General features: G+C 38.2%; 1 protein-coding gene across 6 annotated transcripts in view; it reads right to left on the bottom strand.

The window, feature by feature from the left end:
• The window catches only part of DNAAF9 (dynein axonemal assembly factor 9), a 163090-nt gene that overhangs the window by 93938 nt on the left and 50984 nt on the right, over positions 1 to 18168 (bottom strand). For all 6 annotated transcript variants that reach the window (XM_070247774.1, XM_070247772.1, XM_070247773.1 and 3 more), the window contains 2 exons: positions 14635 to 14690; positions 10994 to 11129 (listed from right to left, as the gene is read on the bottom strand). In XM_070247774.1, coding sequence (XP_070103875.1) covers positions 10994 to 11129; positions 14635 to 14690 — 192 coding nt within the window. The remainder of the gene's footprint in view (positions 1 to 10993; positions 11130 to 14634; positions 14691 to 18168) is intronic.

Below are 18168 nucleotides of genomic sequence, written 5' to 3'. Positions count from 1 at the left end.
TGTGAACACTGTGAATCCAAGTTACAGATCTGAAATAAGAACTTATTCTGACTAACCTATAATTCACCATAGTGAATATGATCAATATTGCCATGACCCTAAATGAAAACACATGTACATATTTCTAACTGTTGGTTAATAGGTGTAGTTCCTCAATTAAAACATGTTCCTTGGATTTCCAAATTTTCCCTAACAAAAGGTTTTTTTAAAGGTGCCATGTGTTTCAAATCTGCTTCCTTCGATCATGTCATAAATTTGTGTAAGCACATATTGACATCAAATTCATTGACATTTACATTAAAAAGAAATCGGCAGAGCAAAATTTGCATATGTAATGTAAAACATCAGATAATCTGGATTTACATTTTATATGTCACCTATTAATCAGTAAATTATTCACAAATGGCACAGAAATGGAAAGGGTAAGTATGTTACCTTGAAATGAATAGCTGAATGAAGATGAGCAGTCATAATCTAGGGCCCCCCAACCCCAGGACTAGAACTCAGGTAAGTTTCTTGACTTCATTAGATTTCTGTGTTTGTAAAATAAAGACCCCCAATTATTACAGAAAGTTGTGTAAAGAACTTGATAATTTTTTTTTATTAATAGGCTATTTTTTAGAGCAGTTTTAGGTATACAGAAAAACTGATGGAAAAGTACACAGAGTTCCCACATATCTCCTCTCCTTCCCTCTACCCCCACAATTTCCCCTATTATTTATGTCCTATAATATTGTTACATTTGTTATAACTGATTAACTAATATTGATAAATTATTATTAACTAAAAAGTCTGACCAATACATTAACTAATTATTAACAAAGTTTACATTAGGGTTCATTCTTTGTGTTGTACATTCTATGGGTTTTGACAAATGCATGACATGTGTCCATCATGACTATATTATACAGAATAGTTTCACTAACCCTAAAAATCCCCATTGCTCCAGCTATTTTCTTTTCCCTTCCAAACTCCTGGCAACCACTGATCTTTTAACTGTCTCCATTGCTTTACCTTTTCCAGAATGCCATATAGTTGGAACCATACAATACACAGCCTTTGCAAATTGGCTTCTTTCACTTAGCAATATGCATTTCAGGTTTCTCCATGCCTTTTTAAGGCTTGATACCTCTTTCTTTTTATCAATGAAAAATATTCCATTGTCTGGATGTACCACAGTTTATTTAACCATTCACTGAAGGACATCTTGGCTGCTTCCAAGTTTTGGCAATTATGAATAAAACTGTTATTAAAACGTTCCTTGTGTAGGTTTTTGTGCAGACATAAGTTTTCAACTCATGTGGGTAAATACCAAGGAGCACGACTAATGGATCATATGCTAAGATTATGTTTAGTTTTGTAAGAAACTGCCAAACTGTCTTCCCAAGCGGCTGTGCCGTTTTTCATTCTTACCAATAATGAACGTGAGTTCCTGTTGCTCCACGTTCTTTCCAGCATTTGGTGTTGTCAGTTTTGGATTTTTTTTTTTATTGAGTTCATAATAGTTTACATCATTGTGAAATTTCACTTGTACATTATTTCTTGACGGTCAGCATATAAGTGCACTCCTTCACCCCCTGTGCCCTCCCCCTAGCCCCCTTCCCCTGGTAAGCATGGAACTGTTCTCTTTGTCCGTGTGTTTGTTTATCTTCCACATATGAGTGAAATCATATGGTGTTTGTCTTTCTCTGTCTGGCTTATTTCACTTAGCATAATATCTTTCAAGTCTACCCATGTTGTTGCAGATGGGATGATTTTGTCTTTTTTTCTGGTGAGTAGTATTCCATTGTATATATATACCAAATCTTCTTTATCCAATCATCGGTGATGGGCACTTGGATTACTTCCATGTCTTGGCTATTGTGAACAGTGCTGCAATGAATATAGGGGTACATGGGTCACCTTGGATTGTTGATTTCAAGTTGTTTGGATAGATACCCAATAGTAGGATAGCTGGGTCACATGGTATTTCTACTTTTAGTTTTTTGGGGAATCTCCACATTGTTTTCTACAGTGGCTACACCAGTTTGCATTCCCACCAGCAGTGTATGAGGGTTCCCTTTTCTCTACACCCTCTCCAACACTTGTTATTTTTAGTCTTAGTAATTACAGCCATTTTAACTGTTGTAAGGTGCTATCTTAGTGTAGTTTTGATTTGCATTTCCCTGAAGATTAATGATGCTGAACGTCTTTTCATGTGCTTATTGGCTATCTGTATATCTTCTTTGGAAAAATGTCTGTTCATATCCTCTGCCCATTTTTTGATCGGGCTGTTTGTTTTTTTGTTGTTCAGTTGTGTGAGTTCTTTATATATTTTGGAGATTGCCACTTGTCAGATATATGATTTGCAAATATTTTCTCCTAATTGGCGGGTTGTCTTTTTGTTTTGATCCTAGTTTCCTTGCCTTGCAGAAGCTCTTTAATCTGATGAAGTCCCATTTGTTTATTTTTTCTTTTGTTTCCTTTGTCTGAGAAGACATGGTATTTGAAAAGATCCTTTTAAAAAGTTTGATGTTAAAGAGTGTACTACCTATATTTTCTTCCAGAAGTTTTACAGTTTCAGGTCTGATCTTCAAGTCTTTGATCCATTTTTAGTTTACTTTTCTGTAAGGCATGAGATAATGGTCTACTTTCATTCTTTTGCATGTGGCTGTCCAGATTTCCCAACACCATTTATTGAAGAGACTATATTTTCTCCGTTCTATGTTGGGACCTTTGTTGAAGATTAGCTGTCTGTAGACGTGCAGTTTTATTTCTGGGCTTTTCAGTTTTGTTCCCTTGATCTCTGTGCCTGTACCATGCTGTTTTGATTACTATGACTTTGCAGTACATTTTGAAGTCAGGGGTTGTGATGCCTCCAGCTTTGTTTTTTTTTCCTCAGGATTGCTTTAGTTATTCGGGGCCTTCGGTTGCCCCATATGAATTTTAGGATTCTTTGTTCTATTTCCATGAAGAATGTGACTGGGATTCTGACTGGGATTGCACTGAATCTGTAGATTGCTTTGGGTAGTATGGACATTTTAACTACGTTTACTCTTCTGACCCATATGCATGGAATATCTTCCATTTCTTTATGTCATCACCAATTTCTTTCAATAATGTTTTATAGTTTTCATTGTATAAGTCCTTTGCCTCCTTGGTTAAATTTATTCCTAGATATTTTATTCTTTTTGTTGCCATTGTAAATGGGACTGTGCTCGAGTTCTCTTTCTGTAAGTTCATTATTAGAGTATAGAAATGCCACTGACTTTTCTAAGTTGATTTTGTGCCCTGCAACTTTACTGTAGTTGTTGATTATTTCTAATAGTTTTCTGATGGATTCTCTAGGGTTTTCTATATATAAGATCATGTTGTCTGCAAACAGTGAGAGTTTTACTTCTTCATTTCCTATTTGGATTCCTTTTATTCCTTTTTCTTGCCTAACTGATCTGGTCAAAACCTCCAGTACTGTGTTGAATAAGAGTGGTGAGAGTGGACACCCTTGTCTTGTTCCTGTTCTCAAAGGGATGGCATTCAGTTTTTCCCTGTTGAGTATGATGGTGGCTGTGGGTTTGTCATATATGGCTTTTGCTATGTCAAGGTAATTTCCTTCTATCCCCATTTTGTTAAGAGTTTTTATCATAAATGGTTTTTGAATCTTCTCAAATGCTTTCACTGCATCTATTGAGATGATCGTGTGGTTTTTATTCCTCATTTTGTTAAAGTGGTGTATCACACTGATTGATTTGCAGATGTTGAACCATCCCTGTGTCCTTGGTATAAGTCCCACTTGATCATGATGTATGATCTTTTTGATAGATTTCTGTATTCAGGTTGCCAATATTTGTTGACGATTTTTGCATCTATGTTCATCAGTGATATTGGCCTGTAGCTTTCCTTTTTTCGTGTTATCCTTGTCAGGCTTTGGTATCAAGAGTGACATTGGCCTCATAGAATGTGTTAGGAAGCATTCTGCCTTCCCTAATTTTTTGGAATAGCTTGAGAAGGATAGGTATTAAGTCCTATTTGAAAGTTTGGTAGAATTCTCCAGGGAAGCGGTCTGGTCCTGGGCTTTTATTTTTTGGGATGTTTTTGATTACTGTTTCAATCTCTTTACTTGTGATTGGTCTATTCAGATTATCTATTTCTTCTTGGTTCAGCTTTGGGAGGTTGTGAGAGTCTAAGAATTTACTCATTTCTTCTACATTGTCTATTTTGTTGGCATATACCTTTTCATAGTATTCTCTTATAATCCTTTGTATTTCTGTGGTATCCGTTTTTATTTCTCCTCTTTCATTTCTAATTTTATTTATCCGAGCTTTCTCTCTTTTTTTCTTTGTAAGTCTGGCTAGGGGTTTGTCAATTTTGTTTATCCTCTCAAAGAACCAGCTCTGTGTTTCACTGATTCTTTCTACTGCCTTTTTTGTTTCAATTGCATTTATTTCTGCTCTGATTTTTATTATTCCTCTCCTTCTGCTGACTTTGGGCTTTGTTCTTCTTTTTCTAATTCAGTAAAGTGTACTTTGAGATTGCTTATTTGGGATTTTTCTTGTTTGTTAAGGTGAGCCTGGAGTGCGATGAATTTCCCTCTTAGTATCACTTTTGTTGCATCCCATATGAGTTGGTATGGTATGTTTTCATTTTCATTCGTCTCCAGATATTTTTTGATTTCTCCTTTAATTTCTTCAACGACCCATTGGCTGTTCAATAGCATGTTGTTTAGTCTCCACACCTTTGTCCCTTTCTCAGCTTTTTTCTTGTAACTAATTTCCAGCTTCATAGCATTGTAATTGGAAAAGATGCTTGTTATTATTTCAATCTTCTTAAATTTATTGAGGTTTGCCTTGTTTCCCAGCATATAGTCTATCCTTGAGAACGTTCCAGGCACACTTGAGAAGAATGTGTGTTTTGCTCTTTTTGGATGGAGGGTTCTATATATGTCTATTAAGTCCAACTGGTCTAGCTTTTCATTTAATTCCACTGTTTCCTTGTTGACTTTCCGTCTGGATGATCTATCCATTGATGTGAGTGGAGTGTTGAGATCCCCTACTATTATTGAGTTATTGTTAATATCTCCTTTTAGGTTTTTAACTGTTGCTGTATGTACTTTGAAGCTTCTGTGTTTGGTGCATAGATATTTATAAGTGTTATGTCTTCTTGGTGGAGTGTCTCTTTGATCATTATATACTGCCTTCTTTGTCTCTCTTTATCTGTCTTATCTTGAAGTCTACTTTGTCTGCCATAAGTATTGCAACACCTGTTTTCTTTCGTTTGCCATTAGCTTGGAGTATTGTCTTCCATCTATTCACTCTGAACCCGTGTTTGCAGTGTTTTGGATTTTAGCCATTCTAACAGGTATGTAATGGATGGTTAAATTATTGCTCCAAACATTTCACCATCCTTACTGACTCTTCTATAAGTCTGTGAGATCCTGAAAGGCAAAGACATTGACTATATATTTTCTTCACCTAGCACAGTGATTGGCACATAGTAGACACTCAGTAAAGATTACCAAATTAATGAGTGAAAGCCCTTTGGCTTTGGAGTCATAGAGACCTAAGAACAGAAACCGGCTACACCATCCACAATCTGAGTGTGCACTGTGGGCGGGTTTTTTTTTGCGATAAAACTATTTTAAAGTATACAATTCAGTGGTGCACTAGTTTTATCACTGTGTTCTTTTGTCCTTCTTAACGTTCTAAAATTACTTCTTTTATCATTTCCTCTGTTTGAACCAAACTTCCTTTAATTGTTCTTTTGGGTAGGTCTGCTGGCAACAAATTCTCTTAGTTTTCCTTCAACTGAGAATGTCTTGATACCCTCTTCATTCCCAAAAGAGATTTTTCACTGGATATAGATATCTAGGTGGCAGTTCTCTTTTAGCACTTGAAAAGTGTTGTGCTACTTCCTTGTGGCTTTAATGGTTTCTGATGAGAAATATACATTCATTCTGATTGTTTTCTTTATAGGTAGTGAGGTGTCATTTCTCTCTGGCATTTCTCCTTTATCTTTTTAGAAGTTTGAATCTGATGTGTATTGGTGTGAATATCTTTGGGTTTAATCATGTTTGGGGTTCACTAAGGTTCTTGAATTTAGAGGTTCATGATTTTTTTGGGCCAAATTTGGGAAATTTTCAGCCATTGTATTCTGAATATTTTTTCAGTGCCATTCTCTTTCTCCTCTCCTTCTTGATATGACAATGAAAGGAATGTTAAGATCTTTTGTGATAGTCCCACAGATCTCTCAGGTTCAGTTTTTTTCAGTCCATTTTGCCCTGCTGTTCAGATTGGGTAATTTCTATTGTTCTATCTTCAAGTTCACTGATTTCTTAACTCTCTCTTTTCCATTCTGCTGTAGTCCGTTCACAAATTTTTTATTTTGATTACTGTATTTTTAGTTCTAAAATTTCCATTAGGTGGTTCTTCATATCTATTTCTTTGCTGAAACTCACGATTTTTAAATTTACTTCAAGGGTATCTGTAATTGCTCAATGAAGCATTTTATAATGGCTGCTCTAAACTCTTGTTGGTTACTTCTCACATCTGTATTATCTCCAGTGTTGGCATATGATGACTGCCTTTTTTCATTCAGTTGGAGATCTCTAGTGATTTTTCAATTGAAACCTGGACATTTTTCAGCGGTTTTCCTACAGTTGGCAATATACATTTATAACTAATCTAAGTCCACCTTCAAATTATACTTGATACACATGATATCACTTCATCTGTAGCGCAGGTACCTTGTATGAGAACAGTACCATTTCCTTCCTCCCATCCTGTATGAAACTGCTGTCATTCATTTCACTTATCCATAAGTTATAACCACCTAATACACTGTTACTATTATTAATCTTTTAGATCAGTTAAAAATAAAAGATTTTATTTACCTTCATTTTTTCCTTCTTTGATGTTCTTCCTTTCTTTATGTAGAACCAAGTTTCTGATCTATATAAATTTTTTTTAATGCCTAAACAACTTCTTTTAACATTTCTCCCAGGGCAGATCTGCTGGTGACAAATTCTGTTTTTCGTTTGTCTGAGGAAGTCTTTATTTCTTCTCTACTTTTCCCCTCTTTTCTTTTGAATATAATTTTGCTGGATATAGAATTCAGGTCAGTGGGGTTTTTTCTTTTCAACCCTTTAAATATATCACTCCATTCTCTTCTTGTTTGCATGGTTTGATAAGCAGTCCACTGTAATTTTTATCCTTGTTCCTTTGCAGATAAGGTATTTTTTCCCTCTGGCTTCTTTTAAGATTTTCTCTTTAATGTCTTTGGTCTTTTGAAATTTGAATATGATAGGTCAAGGTATAGATATTTTGGTATTTATTCTACTTAGTGTTCTCTAAGCTTCCTGGATCTATGGTTTCGTGTCTGTCATTACTTTTGGAAAACTCTTGGCCAGTATTACTTCAGATATTTCTTGTGTTTCTTTCTCTCTTTCTTCTCCTTCTGATATTCCCATTATATATATGTTACACTCTTTGAAACTGCCTCACAGTTCTTAGATGTTCTCTTCCTTGTTTTTGATTTCTAGCATTTCCTTTTGATTCTTTCTTAGAGTTTCCATCTCTGTGTTTACATTATCCATCTGTTCTTACATGTTGTCTACTTTTCCCATTAGAGTCTTAATATATTAATCACAATTATTTTAAATTCTCTGTCTGAAGATTCCAAAATATGAGTCATATCTGAGTCTGGTTCTGATGGTTGCATTATTTCTTAAGATTGCCATTTTTTTTCCCCTCCTTTTAGCATGTCTTGTAATTTTTTGTTGAAAGCCAGGCATGATGTATCAGGTATTAGGAACTGAAGTAAATAGGCTTTAATGTCAGGTTTTATGTTAATCTGGCAGGGAGTTGGGTCATGTTTAATTTCTCTGTAGTTGCAGGTGCCAGGGGCTTCAAATTCCTCTAGTTGCTGTATTTGTCTTTGCTGTTGTCTTTGAGTTTCCATAAGAACTCCTCCTTGGGGCTGGCCAGGTGGCACAGTAGTTAAATTCACAGGTTCTGCTTCTCAGCAGCCTGAGGTTCGCCAGTTTGGATACCAGTTGCAGACATGGCACCGCTTGGCAAGCCATGCTGTGGCAGGCGTCCCACATATAAATTAGAGGAAGATGGGCATGGATGTTAGCTCAGGGCCAGTCTTCCTCAGCAAGAAAAAAGAGGAGGACTGACAGTAGTTAGTTCAAGGCTAATCTTCCTCAAAAAAAAAAAAAAAAAAAAAAAAGAACTCCTCCTTGAACAGTCTGCACCTTGAAGCTCTCTTACCAGTAATCCCTTATATTGAAGACCTGCTGGCATGGTGGTAAGGTAATGGAGGAGGGAAAGTGTTCTATAATCTTATGATTACATCTGAGTCTGTTAGTGGGCCTGTGTCCCTGGGCTATGACCTTCACAAGTGTTTCTTAGATTTTTCTTTTTTGTTCCCTCCCTTAGGTAAGATAGGAAGGATAGAGTGTGCTGCTGGAGTCAGGTAAATGTCCTTCTCTCAGATGAGATAAGGCTCTGGTAAAGTCCTTTTCTTGGAGAGTAGGCCTTTGTTATATTTCAAAATGGTTACTCTTCTCTTTCCCCTGCTGGAGTCACAAGGGGGATTGGATTTTCTTGGCTCTTTACCATGAGAACCTGGAGGTGTTCCTAGAAGTTAAACCCACAAATGCCTGGGGGCCCCTCTAAGACTGTGTCCCCCAGGAGTTTCTCACTCTCACACTGGTCTAAATGCAGCCTCCAGGAATGCATCAAAATTATGACTTAAGTGTGGCTTCTGCTCCAGGTAAGCAGGTACTGGCTGTGACTCTGTGGACTCACCTGACTCTCTAGACTTTGGAGTGGCAGTCTGCCTTGAGACTTCAGTCCTCTGAGTCCAACACAAATGTTAGTTTTTAGTTTATTCAGCTTTTTCTTGTTGTAAATATGGGAGGGATGATTTCCAAGCTCTTGACATCTTAGGGCTGATAATGGAAGTCTTCTCTGGATCTTATTTAAATCTCGTGTTTTAGCAGGCCTCCTCTGATACCGCTTCCGTGGGTGAACAGGTGAGACTGATGTTTCATTACTCCCAGGTAAGACTTGAAGTCCAGGTTCTCTGCTCAGCCTCTATTAACACTCAGTGTGAGTGCAAGTGTGTGTTTGAGTATGAGAGTGTGTATGGTGGGGGTCCTCCTTATTAATGTTGGGCAGGGGTGGGAGTTCAGATTCCCCAGTATGCCTCTGCTGATACCACCTGGGCTTGGGAGAGTGACAGACACAATGGGTAAGGCAGTGGCCGTGTTATCACTGAGTGGTTGTCAAAGTCCTGATTCTCCATTGGCCTCCAATGATACTACCCCAAGGAGGGACACCTCATTTCTGCTGAATAGGGGTGGAAGTCTAGGCTCCCCTGTGGTCTCCACTGTTACTGTGACGGGGTAGGGTTTATTAGTGCCCACAGGGATGAAAGTCATTGGGTCTTCTCTGACACTACCCTGACAGGAGTGGGGTTGAGGGGATGGCACTCCATTACAGCCTGGTAAGGGTAGACATCTAGGCTCTCCACTCAGCCCTTGCTGACAGGGATGGGGTGGAGATGCATTTTTTTCTATGGGTTTTGGCTGGAGTAGAACAGCTGTTGTCTAAAAGACAATACTTTCTGTCTTGCTAGGCTGCCCTGTTCCTGGTCCTTTGGCCAGAGACAGCAGGCTTTTCTTGGGGCTTTTTATGTCTGTGCCTATTGGCATTTCCAGGTTGCCAGCTTGTCCAGTATCCAGGCTGGGATATATAGGCAAAAAGAAACTCCAGAAAACTCACTGCCATTTTGTTCTTTTGGTCCTGAGGTTTTTAGCCAATCTGTCTTCTTCTACCTTTCAGAGTCTTCCTATGTTTGTTTTATACGTAACATCCAGGGTTTTTAGTTTTACTTAGTGGGAGGAATAGGTAAAAGTATGTCTACTCCATCTTCCCAGAAGCAGAAATCAGATTGTCTCTTTATTTTTGATTTAATATGTAGAGTCAACAAGATTACACAGAGAAGCCCACATCAGTTGCTATTCCAAGAGTGCTCTGGAGGGTTAAAATGAGGCCTGAGCCCTCCCTTTACAGGCCAGCAAGATCCTGACAGCATATCCATTCAAGTAGCCCTATATGCCTGACTGGGTTGGAGGTAGATCTCAGGTCTCAGTCCAGAGACTTGGGTCTCATGTTCCCCAAATCCAAATTTGAAAAATAATAGTACCTATCTCCCCAGCTCTCCTGATTGTCAGGACCATTTTGAAAACACTTAAAATTCCATAGATTCTTACAATCATTAGAATCTCATATTTCAGTCTAATGTTTCCTGTAAAAGAATGCAGCAATTTACCATCAAGTGTAAAAATTTTCTCCCTGGCACCCTCAATAAAATAACAGTGATCCTCAAGGTTTATGTCCTGAAATCTAACACTCAAGACATACCAAACTTAGGCTTGGAATGACTGTCTATTTTCAAGTTAATTTACAATTCTTATTCTACTGACAATACTACTCTGACAACTTAAAGAGTTTGGTTTGTGAAAGTATTTATTTTTATTTTTGTGCATGTGTGTAAGATTGGCCCTGAGCTAACATCTGTTGCCAATCTTCCTCTTTTTTGCTTGAGGAAGATTGTCACTGGAACATCTGTGCCAATCTTTCTCTATTTTATGTGGGATGTGGCCACAGCATGGCTTGACAAGTGGTGATAGGTCTGTACCCAGAATCCGAACCTGCGAACCCTGGGCCACCAACGCAGAGCACACGAACTTAACCATCGCGCTGGCCCTGAAAGTATTTTTTTTTAAACCTTTTTCCTTCAAACATTTAAAAATTAAATATTTTTTCAAATCATACCCAGTACTTACACAAAAATACCTACAGTCAGTTTCCAATCACTTTTCATTCTAAAACAACTTCAAGTTAAAGGTTAAATCAATACATTAACTGGAAAGATTCCTTTTATCCAGCTCCCCTCCTCCCTATTTGATAATAAAACCAATTAAGCACCCAGCAGTCAAGCCACTCACCATGTGTTTGGCAAAACTCCCACTGGGACCAGTGCTGCGTACCAGGTGCCCCTCAGAAGGGAAGTTAAAGTTGCCAGCATTCAGATTTTCTTGTGTGGAGTGATTACCAAAGAGAACAAATGGCTGCCTATTAGGGCTGGAGGGGCAAATCAAAAACATGTGATTAGAAAAGAGATTCCCAGCCAGGACAATCTCCCAGGGAGTGAGTTCTTGGGCTTTTCTGAGTGGTGTCTGGTAGTATGAGCAAAGTAGTCAGTACAGCCCACCTAATGCTCCTTGCTGGTTGGGAAGGGATACCAGATGTCTCGATTCCTCTTACTGACCCATAGGGATCAGTCATTTAGGGACATAAGTAAACCCTAATCAGGTTTATATTTTCAGCTTGTCCTACTTCTTAAGGAGAAAGTTCCATAAGTTTGCTGTCCATGATGCAGAGATGAAGCAAAATCCCAGTTTTAGACAATAGCATCTTAGTAGAAATATAAATTTTAAAGAATGATAGTAGTTCTGATGCTTGGACTGTAGACACAATAGAGCCATTAACCATTCCTGAGTAGGTTTCAGGAGGGAAGGAGGAGAGTAGGGTTGTAAATGTTCTCACCACCACACCTACCTGCCCCTGCAACCATCACCTTTTGCCCTCTCCTCTCTTGCTGGACTTGTGTTTTTATTTTTGTTTTTTCTTTTCACATTCTGCTCACTTCTCAGCAGACGTCAATCGACCCTTCTCAGGTGTTTCACTCAAATCACTCTTGAAAAGGTCACAAAATGTCTTTTTTTTCTTTTGCCTTTATTCCCAAATGCCTTTTATGTAGCATATAACAAACCCAATGGTCAGTCTTCAGCCCGCCCTTCCTTGGTCTCTCTGAAGCACCTGACACTCTCCCCCTGCAAGAACTGTTGCTTCTCAGTCTTCCTTGTCCGGCATTTCCTCCTCTACCTGGCCTCTGAACATTCCTAGGGTTTTACTTTCAGCTGTTTTTTCTCTCCTGTCCTCTCATGATCTACTCCTAAACCTGTTTCCCTTCCAGTTTTTGCAGTATTAACAGCACTATCATTCACCTAGGGACTGAGCTAGACCTAAGAGGCCTCCTTGACTTCTGCTCCCTCACCCTCTAAATGCAATCAATCTACCCAAATTTCACTCCTATTTGTCCAGTTCCCTCCATCCACATGGTCACATGCCTAGTCCATGCCACCATTCTTTTTTCCCTGGAGAAGTGCAATGTTTCCTTGCTTCCACTCTTGCCCTCCTATAATCTAATCTCCACATTGCAAGAAGGACGATCATTTAAATATGCAATGCTTTTATGTTATTTTCAGGAGACAGACCAAAATCTTTCACATGGCCAGCAAGGATGTGCATGGCCTGGCCTGGCCAACTTCTTTAGCTCCACGTAGGGCCACTCTCCCTCAACTCTCATACTCCAGCCAAACTCACCTTCTTTTATCTTCCTTAACACACACTTCTTTTATGTTCCTTATGTTCTCATCTCAGGACCACTGCTTTTCTCCCTTCTCTAAATTATCTTTACTCATCATTCAGATTTTCCTCCTGAAGAGGTCATGCTCTCCAGTTATGATATTTGCAGTACTATGTCCTTTGCTCCTTCATGGCACCAATCAGAGTTTGTAATTATATATTCTTGGTGAGGTTGCTTGATTAATGTCTTACTTCCCCACCACACTATACACTCCATGAGGGCAAAGACCATGTCTGGTTTATTTTTTAACCAAGTATCTCTTGCTTAGTATGTCACATGTTCTCAACATATATTCAACAACTAAAGGATATTTTTTATTTTAATTTTTTGAGGAAGATCAGCCCTGAGCTAACATCTGCTGCCAATCCTCCTCTTTTTGCTGAGGAAGACTGGCCCTGAACTAACATCCATGCCCATCTTCCTCTACTTTATATGTGGGACGCCTACCACAGCATGGTGTGCCAAGTGGTGCCATGACTGCACCCAGGATCCGAACCAACAAACCCCAAGCTGCCGAAGTGGAACATGTACACTTAACCACTGCGCCACCAGGCCAGCCCCTAAGGAAATTTTAAAAAGATAGTTTCTGCTATGGACTGAATGTGTCCCCATAAAATTCATGTGAAAATCCTAACCCCCAAAGTTTAGGATGTAGGGCCTTTGGGAGGTGATTAGGTCTTAAGGATGGATCCCTCATGAATGGGATTATAAAAGAGGCTCTGTGGCCAAGTGGTTAAGTTCATGCGCCCAGCTTCGGCGGCCCAGGGTTTCTCTGGTTTGAATCCTGCACAGAGACATGGTACCGCTCATTGGGCCATGCTGGGACAGCGTCCCACATGCCACAACTAAAAGGACCAAAGCTGGGAATACATAGCTATACATAGCTATGTACTGGGGGGCTTTGGGGAGCAAAAGGAAAAATGAAATCTTTCAGAAAAAAAAAAGAGGCTCCAGAAAGATTCATCACCCCTACTGCCATGTGAGGTTATAGTTAAATCACAGCTATCTATGGGGAAGTGGGCCCTCACCAGACATTGAATCTGCCAGTGCCAAGATCTTGGACTTTTCAGCCTCTAGAACTCTCAGAAATAAATTTTTTTTTGTTTATAAGCCACCCAGTTTATGGTATTTTTGTCACAGCAGCTAAAACAAATAAGACAATTTCCTGTATCCTCTACCTTTTCCTTAAATTGCCCTTAGTTGTCATGCAGAAAATTCTTTGCATTTCTTTTCATTACTCTTAAAAATACTTCCTTAAGCTTCACGCAAACAGGGGCTCTTAAAAATAAACATGACTCTGATTTTTCTTCTAAAGCTTAATTCAAGCTAAGTGACACTTTGGGCAGAAAAAGATGATTAGTTTGTCTCACTATCAGATTGGATTGGAATTGGGGAAGAAAAGAGAGGAAAGATCTACTCTCATCTATCCATTAGTGGAACTCTTCCCTGCTGGGCCCTCCTGATGATCTCTACACGAGAGGTGCTGAAGGCAACACTTGAAGAAAACAAACACAGCAACCCTCACTGCTCCAGGTCTTCCTCTGGCTGGACCTTTACACTAGATCCCTTTTACTTCCCACAAGCCACTACTGATCCCTGCCCAGCTCTTGGACACTCTGCTTCCTCTCGCTTTCCTGGGCTAGGGAAATAATAAAAAAATTCCCTTCTTTAGATTTCAGCAAGCTACAGTGTTTTAAAAGCTAGTTTACTAAAAAGCTATATTTAAAAAGTACAAAAATACAGGGGCTGGCCCCCTGGCCGAGTGGTTAAGTTCGCACGCTCCGCTGCAGGCGGCCCAGTGTTTCGTTGGTTCGAATCCTGGGCGCGGACATGGCACTGCTCATCAAGCCACACTGAGGCAGCGTCCCACATGCTACAACTAGAAGGACCCACAATGAAGAATATACAACTATGTACCGGGGTGCTTTGGGGAGAAAAACGAAAAAAAAATAAAATTAAAAAAAAAAAAAGTACAAAAATACAAAAGCAGTGAAACAGATGATTTTACAGAGTATAGATTTCTTACCCAGTGATGATTAAAGTCAACCCATGTTTTCCTGACTCTAGCTTCTGAACTTATATGCTCCCCCATATCCATCCTCCTTGTCAACCCCATTTTCTCTACTACCATTCATCTTTCTACTCTAAAAACCTTACCTGTTTTCAGTTATATGGCTGGAGATCATTCCATGACTGAAGTAACTTCTGAATGGCTAAAAAAGAAGTCAACATTGTATGTATTAAGATCATAATTTTATAAAACAATCACAAAAACTCTCATATATGTATCTATGTATATAATGTGTGTGAGTGTGATAGAGACAGAGTGTGAGAGTGAGAGAGAGAGAAATGTATGTTTGTAGATAAGAACGTGGAAGAATGTGGTGGATAGCAAAATGAATTTTGGGGACAGGTAGCAAACAAACAAAAAAATAGCAAAGAAATAAAAGACAAAAGGCTACAAAAGAAAAAGAAAAGGAAATGAAAGAAAAGAAATTATTGTCAAATTTTACAGTTTTTAACTACTGAAAGGAAACTGGACCAACCACAACTATGGTCCAGGTTACTAACCATATGGAAATTTTTTCTTCTATTTAAAAAATTTTTTTCTACATTTCCAATAAAGTAATATATATTCATTCTAACATACTAATTTAAAATGAGCAATGAGGAAGAATCGAAGGAACTCAGAAGTACACTGATGGAAGCTTCCCAGGTAATCACAGAAGTGCTTCCCGACTCTGGTGTGCACAGTGCTAGGCTAAACACTAACCAAAATTGATACACAGGGTCAAAAGGGTTCAAATTTCAAAAGGTAATTTTAATCCCCATAAATAACACCTGTTGGGTTTTCTCCCCAATTAGATAAGTAATATATGCTTATTTTACAATACAATAAAAACTGCCTACAATCTCTAAGAACTGTTAACATTCTGGTACATTTTCTTTAAATCTATTTTCTATGATACATTCATAGAATATATATGACTGTACCAAAGTTTATTAAATAGTCGTCTACTCTTGGAAATTTATATTGCTACTAACTCTCTTATATCATGAACAATACTGTAAGGAACAACTGTTCATAAATTTTATCTGCAGCTCTGATTATTTCCTTAAGGCAGATCTGGAAATGAAATTATAGGGGAAAAAGGCAGAACTATATTGCCAAATTGTTTTTCAAAAAAGTTTTATCAATGTACATTTCTACTTACAATACATGAGTGTGCCTAGCTCAGGGTATCATCATAAACAATGTCCATTTAAAAATATATTTGCCAGGGGTCAGCCCCATGGCCAGGTGGTTAAAGTTCTGTACACTTTTCTTCAGTGGCCTGGGGGTCATGGGTTCGAATCCTGGGTGCAGACCTACTCCATTAATCATCCATGCTGTGGAGGCATCCCACATACAAAGTAGAGGAAGACTGGCACAGATGTTAGCTCAGGGCTAATCTTCCTCAAGCAAAAAAAGAGGAGGCTTGGCAATGGATATTAGCTCAGGGCAAATCTTCCTCACAACAATAAATAAATATGGGGCCAGCTCCGTGGCTGAGTGGTTAAGTTCATGCACTCCGCTTAAGCAGTCCAGGACTTCATCAGCTCAGATCCTGGGTGTAGACTTACTACTGCTCATCAGGCCATGGTGGGGCGGCGTCCCACACAGCAGGGCCAGAAGGACCTACAACTAGGATGTACAACTATGTGCTGTGGGGCTTTGGGGAGAAGAAGAAAAAAAAAAGACTGGCAACAGATGTTAGCTCAGGTGCCAATCTTTAAATAAATAAATAAATAATAAAAATAAAATAAAAATATATTTGCCAAGTTGATAAATGAAAAATGGTACCTCATTGTTGTTTTATTTTACATCCCTTTGATTTTTAATGATGTAGAATATTTCAGATATGTTCAATGGCCACTTGGATTTCCCTTTGATAATTAACTGTTTATTTACATGCTCTGGGTGTTATCAATTGGAGTTTTGGTGTTTGTCTTATTGATCTGTAAAAACTCTTTATACATTAAAATAATCATAGCTAAAATTTACTGAGGTTTTACCATGTGAACTGTGACAGGCACTTAAATGTATTATCTCAAATAATCCTAATAACAACCAAAGCAGTTCATTCTCTCTTTATTCCCTCTCTACAGAGGAGCACCAGATCACAAAGCTGGTGAACTGCAGAGCTGGGATTCTAACTGGGTAGTGATTTGGTTAAAAAAGATCAAATTAAATCCATATCTCACATCAAACACACATAAAACTCCCAAATGAATTAGGGATCTAAATGTAAAAAATTAAACCATACAAGTACCAAAAGGGTGAATTTCTCTTTAACCTTAGATTAAAGACTTTCCGTATACAATGATTCAAAATCCAGAAACAATAAACGAAAATACTGACAAATTTACAGAAAGATAAAAAAATATTCATGGCAAAAAACACCATAAACAAAGCAACTGATAAATACGGAAGAAATGTTTGGAATATATACCACAGAGAAAAAGTTAACTATCCTAAATATATAAAGAACTCTTAAAAACTAAGGGACAAAAGACCTAACACCTATGCTCTATAGTTCAGTTAGTAATTTTGAACCAACATTAAAATGGGAAAAAGATATGAGAAAAAAAAACAAAATGGCCTTCAAACGTGAAAAAATGTTTAAGCTTACCCGCAATCAGAAAAATAGGAATAAAAATAATAACAAGATACCATTTCTCATCTATGAGACTATCAAAAATTAAAAAGCATGACAACACATTCTATTGGTGAGGCTGTGATGAAACAGGCACCCTCATATATTGCTGGTGGGAATGCAAATTGGTACAACCCTTCCGAAGGGAAATCTGGCAATAGCTAAGACAACTACGTATGCACTCACCTGTTGACCCAGCAATCCCATTACTAGGTATACCAATCTCCAATAACATGAAAATACATAAGCACAGAGTTATTTACTATGGCACTGTTTGCAAGGCAAAATATTGAAAACAGCCTAAATATGCACACATAAGAGAGTGGGTGAATAAACTAAGATAAATCCACACAATGGAGTACTAGGAGCTATAACAAAGAATGAGGAAGATCTCAATGAACTGACCTGGAGAGAGTTCCAGGATATATTGCTAAGTGAAAAAAGAAAAGTGGAAATGACTGCATATAGTGTGCTACCTTTCAATGAAAGAAAGAAGAGGATACAAGAAAACAGACATGTATCTGGTCATCCGCAAAACAGACAGAAAAGATAAACCAGAAACTGAAGAGATTTGTTACCTACTAGTAATGGAGTGGGTGCAAAAAGGGTGGAGAGAAGTAGGGAATGAGAAGGGGGTAGTAAGAAACAAGGGGTGCCAGATACACCACTGAGTATACCTTTTGGACTATCTTTCACTCTTAGAACCAGCAATGAGAGAAGGAAAAGAAATCCAAGTAACTGAAAAGGGCATCAGTCAGAACTCGAACAACCTCAAGTGGCCTAATACAGAGGTAAATGGAGTCTCTGGATGAAAAGAGGACAAAAAAAAATTTGAAAAAATAACGGCCAAAAACTTTCCAAACTTGATGAAAACTATAAATCAACAGATCTAAGAAGCTCAACAAAACCCAAGAACAAGAAAATATGAAGAAAATTACAGTGAGATATCCCATAATCAAATTACTCAAAACCGGTAATATAAGAGAAAAATCTT

The sequence above is a fragment of the Equus caballus genome, chromosome 22 (assembly GCF_041296265.1).
Source record: "Equus caballus isolate H_3958 breed thoroughbred chromosome 22, TB-T2T, whole genome shotgun sequence".
NCBI classification, from domain to species: domain Eukaryota; kingdom Metazoa; phylum Chordata; class Mammalia; order Perissodactyla; family Equidae; genus Equus; species Equus caballus.
Note: the sequence above shows the minus strand (reverse complement) of the source record. Positions and strands in the feature narration are given on the sequence as shown.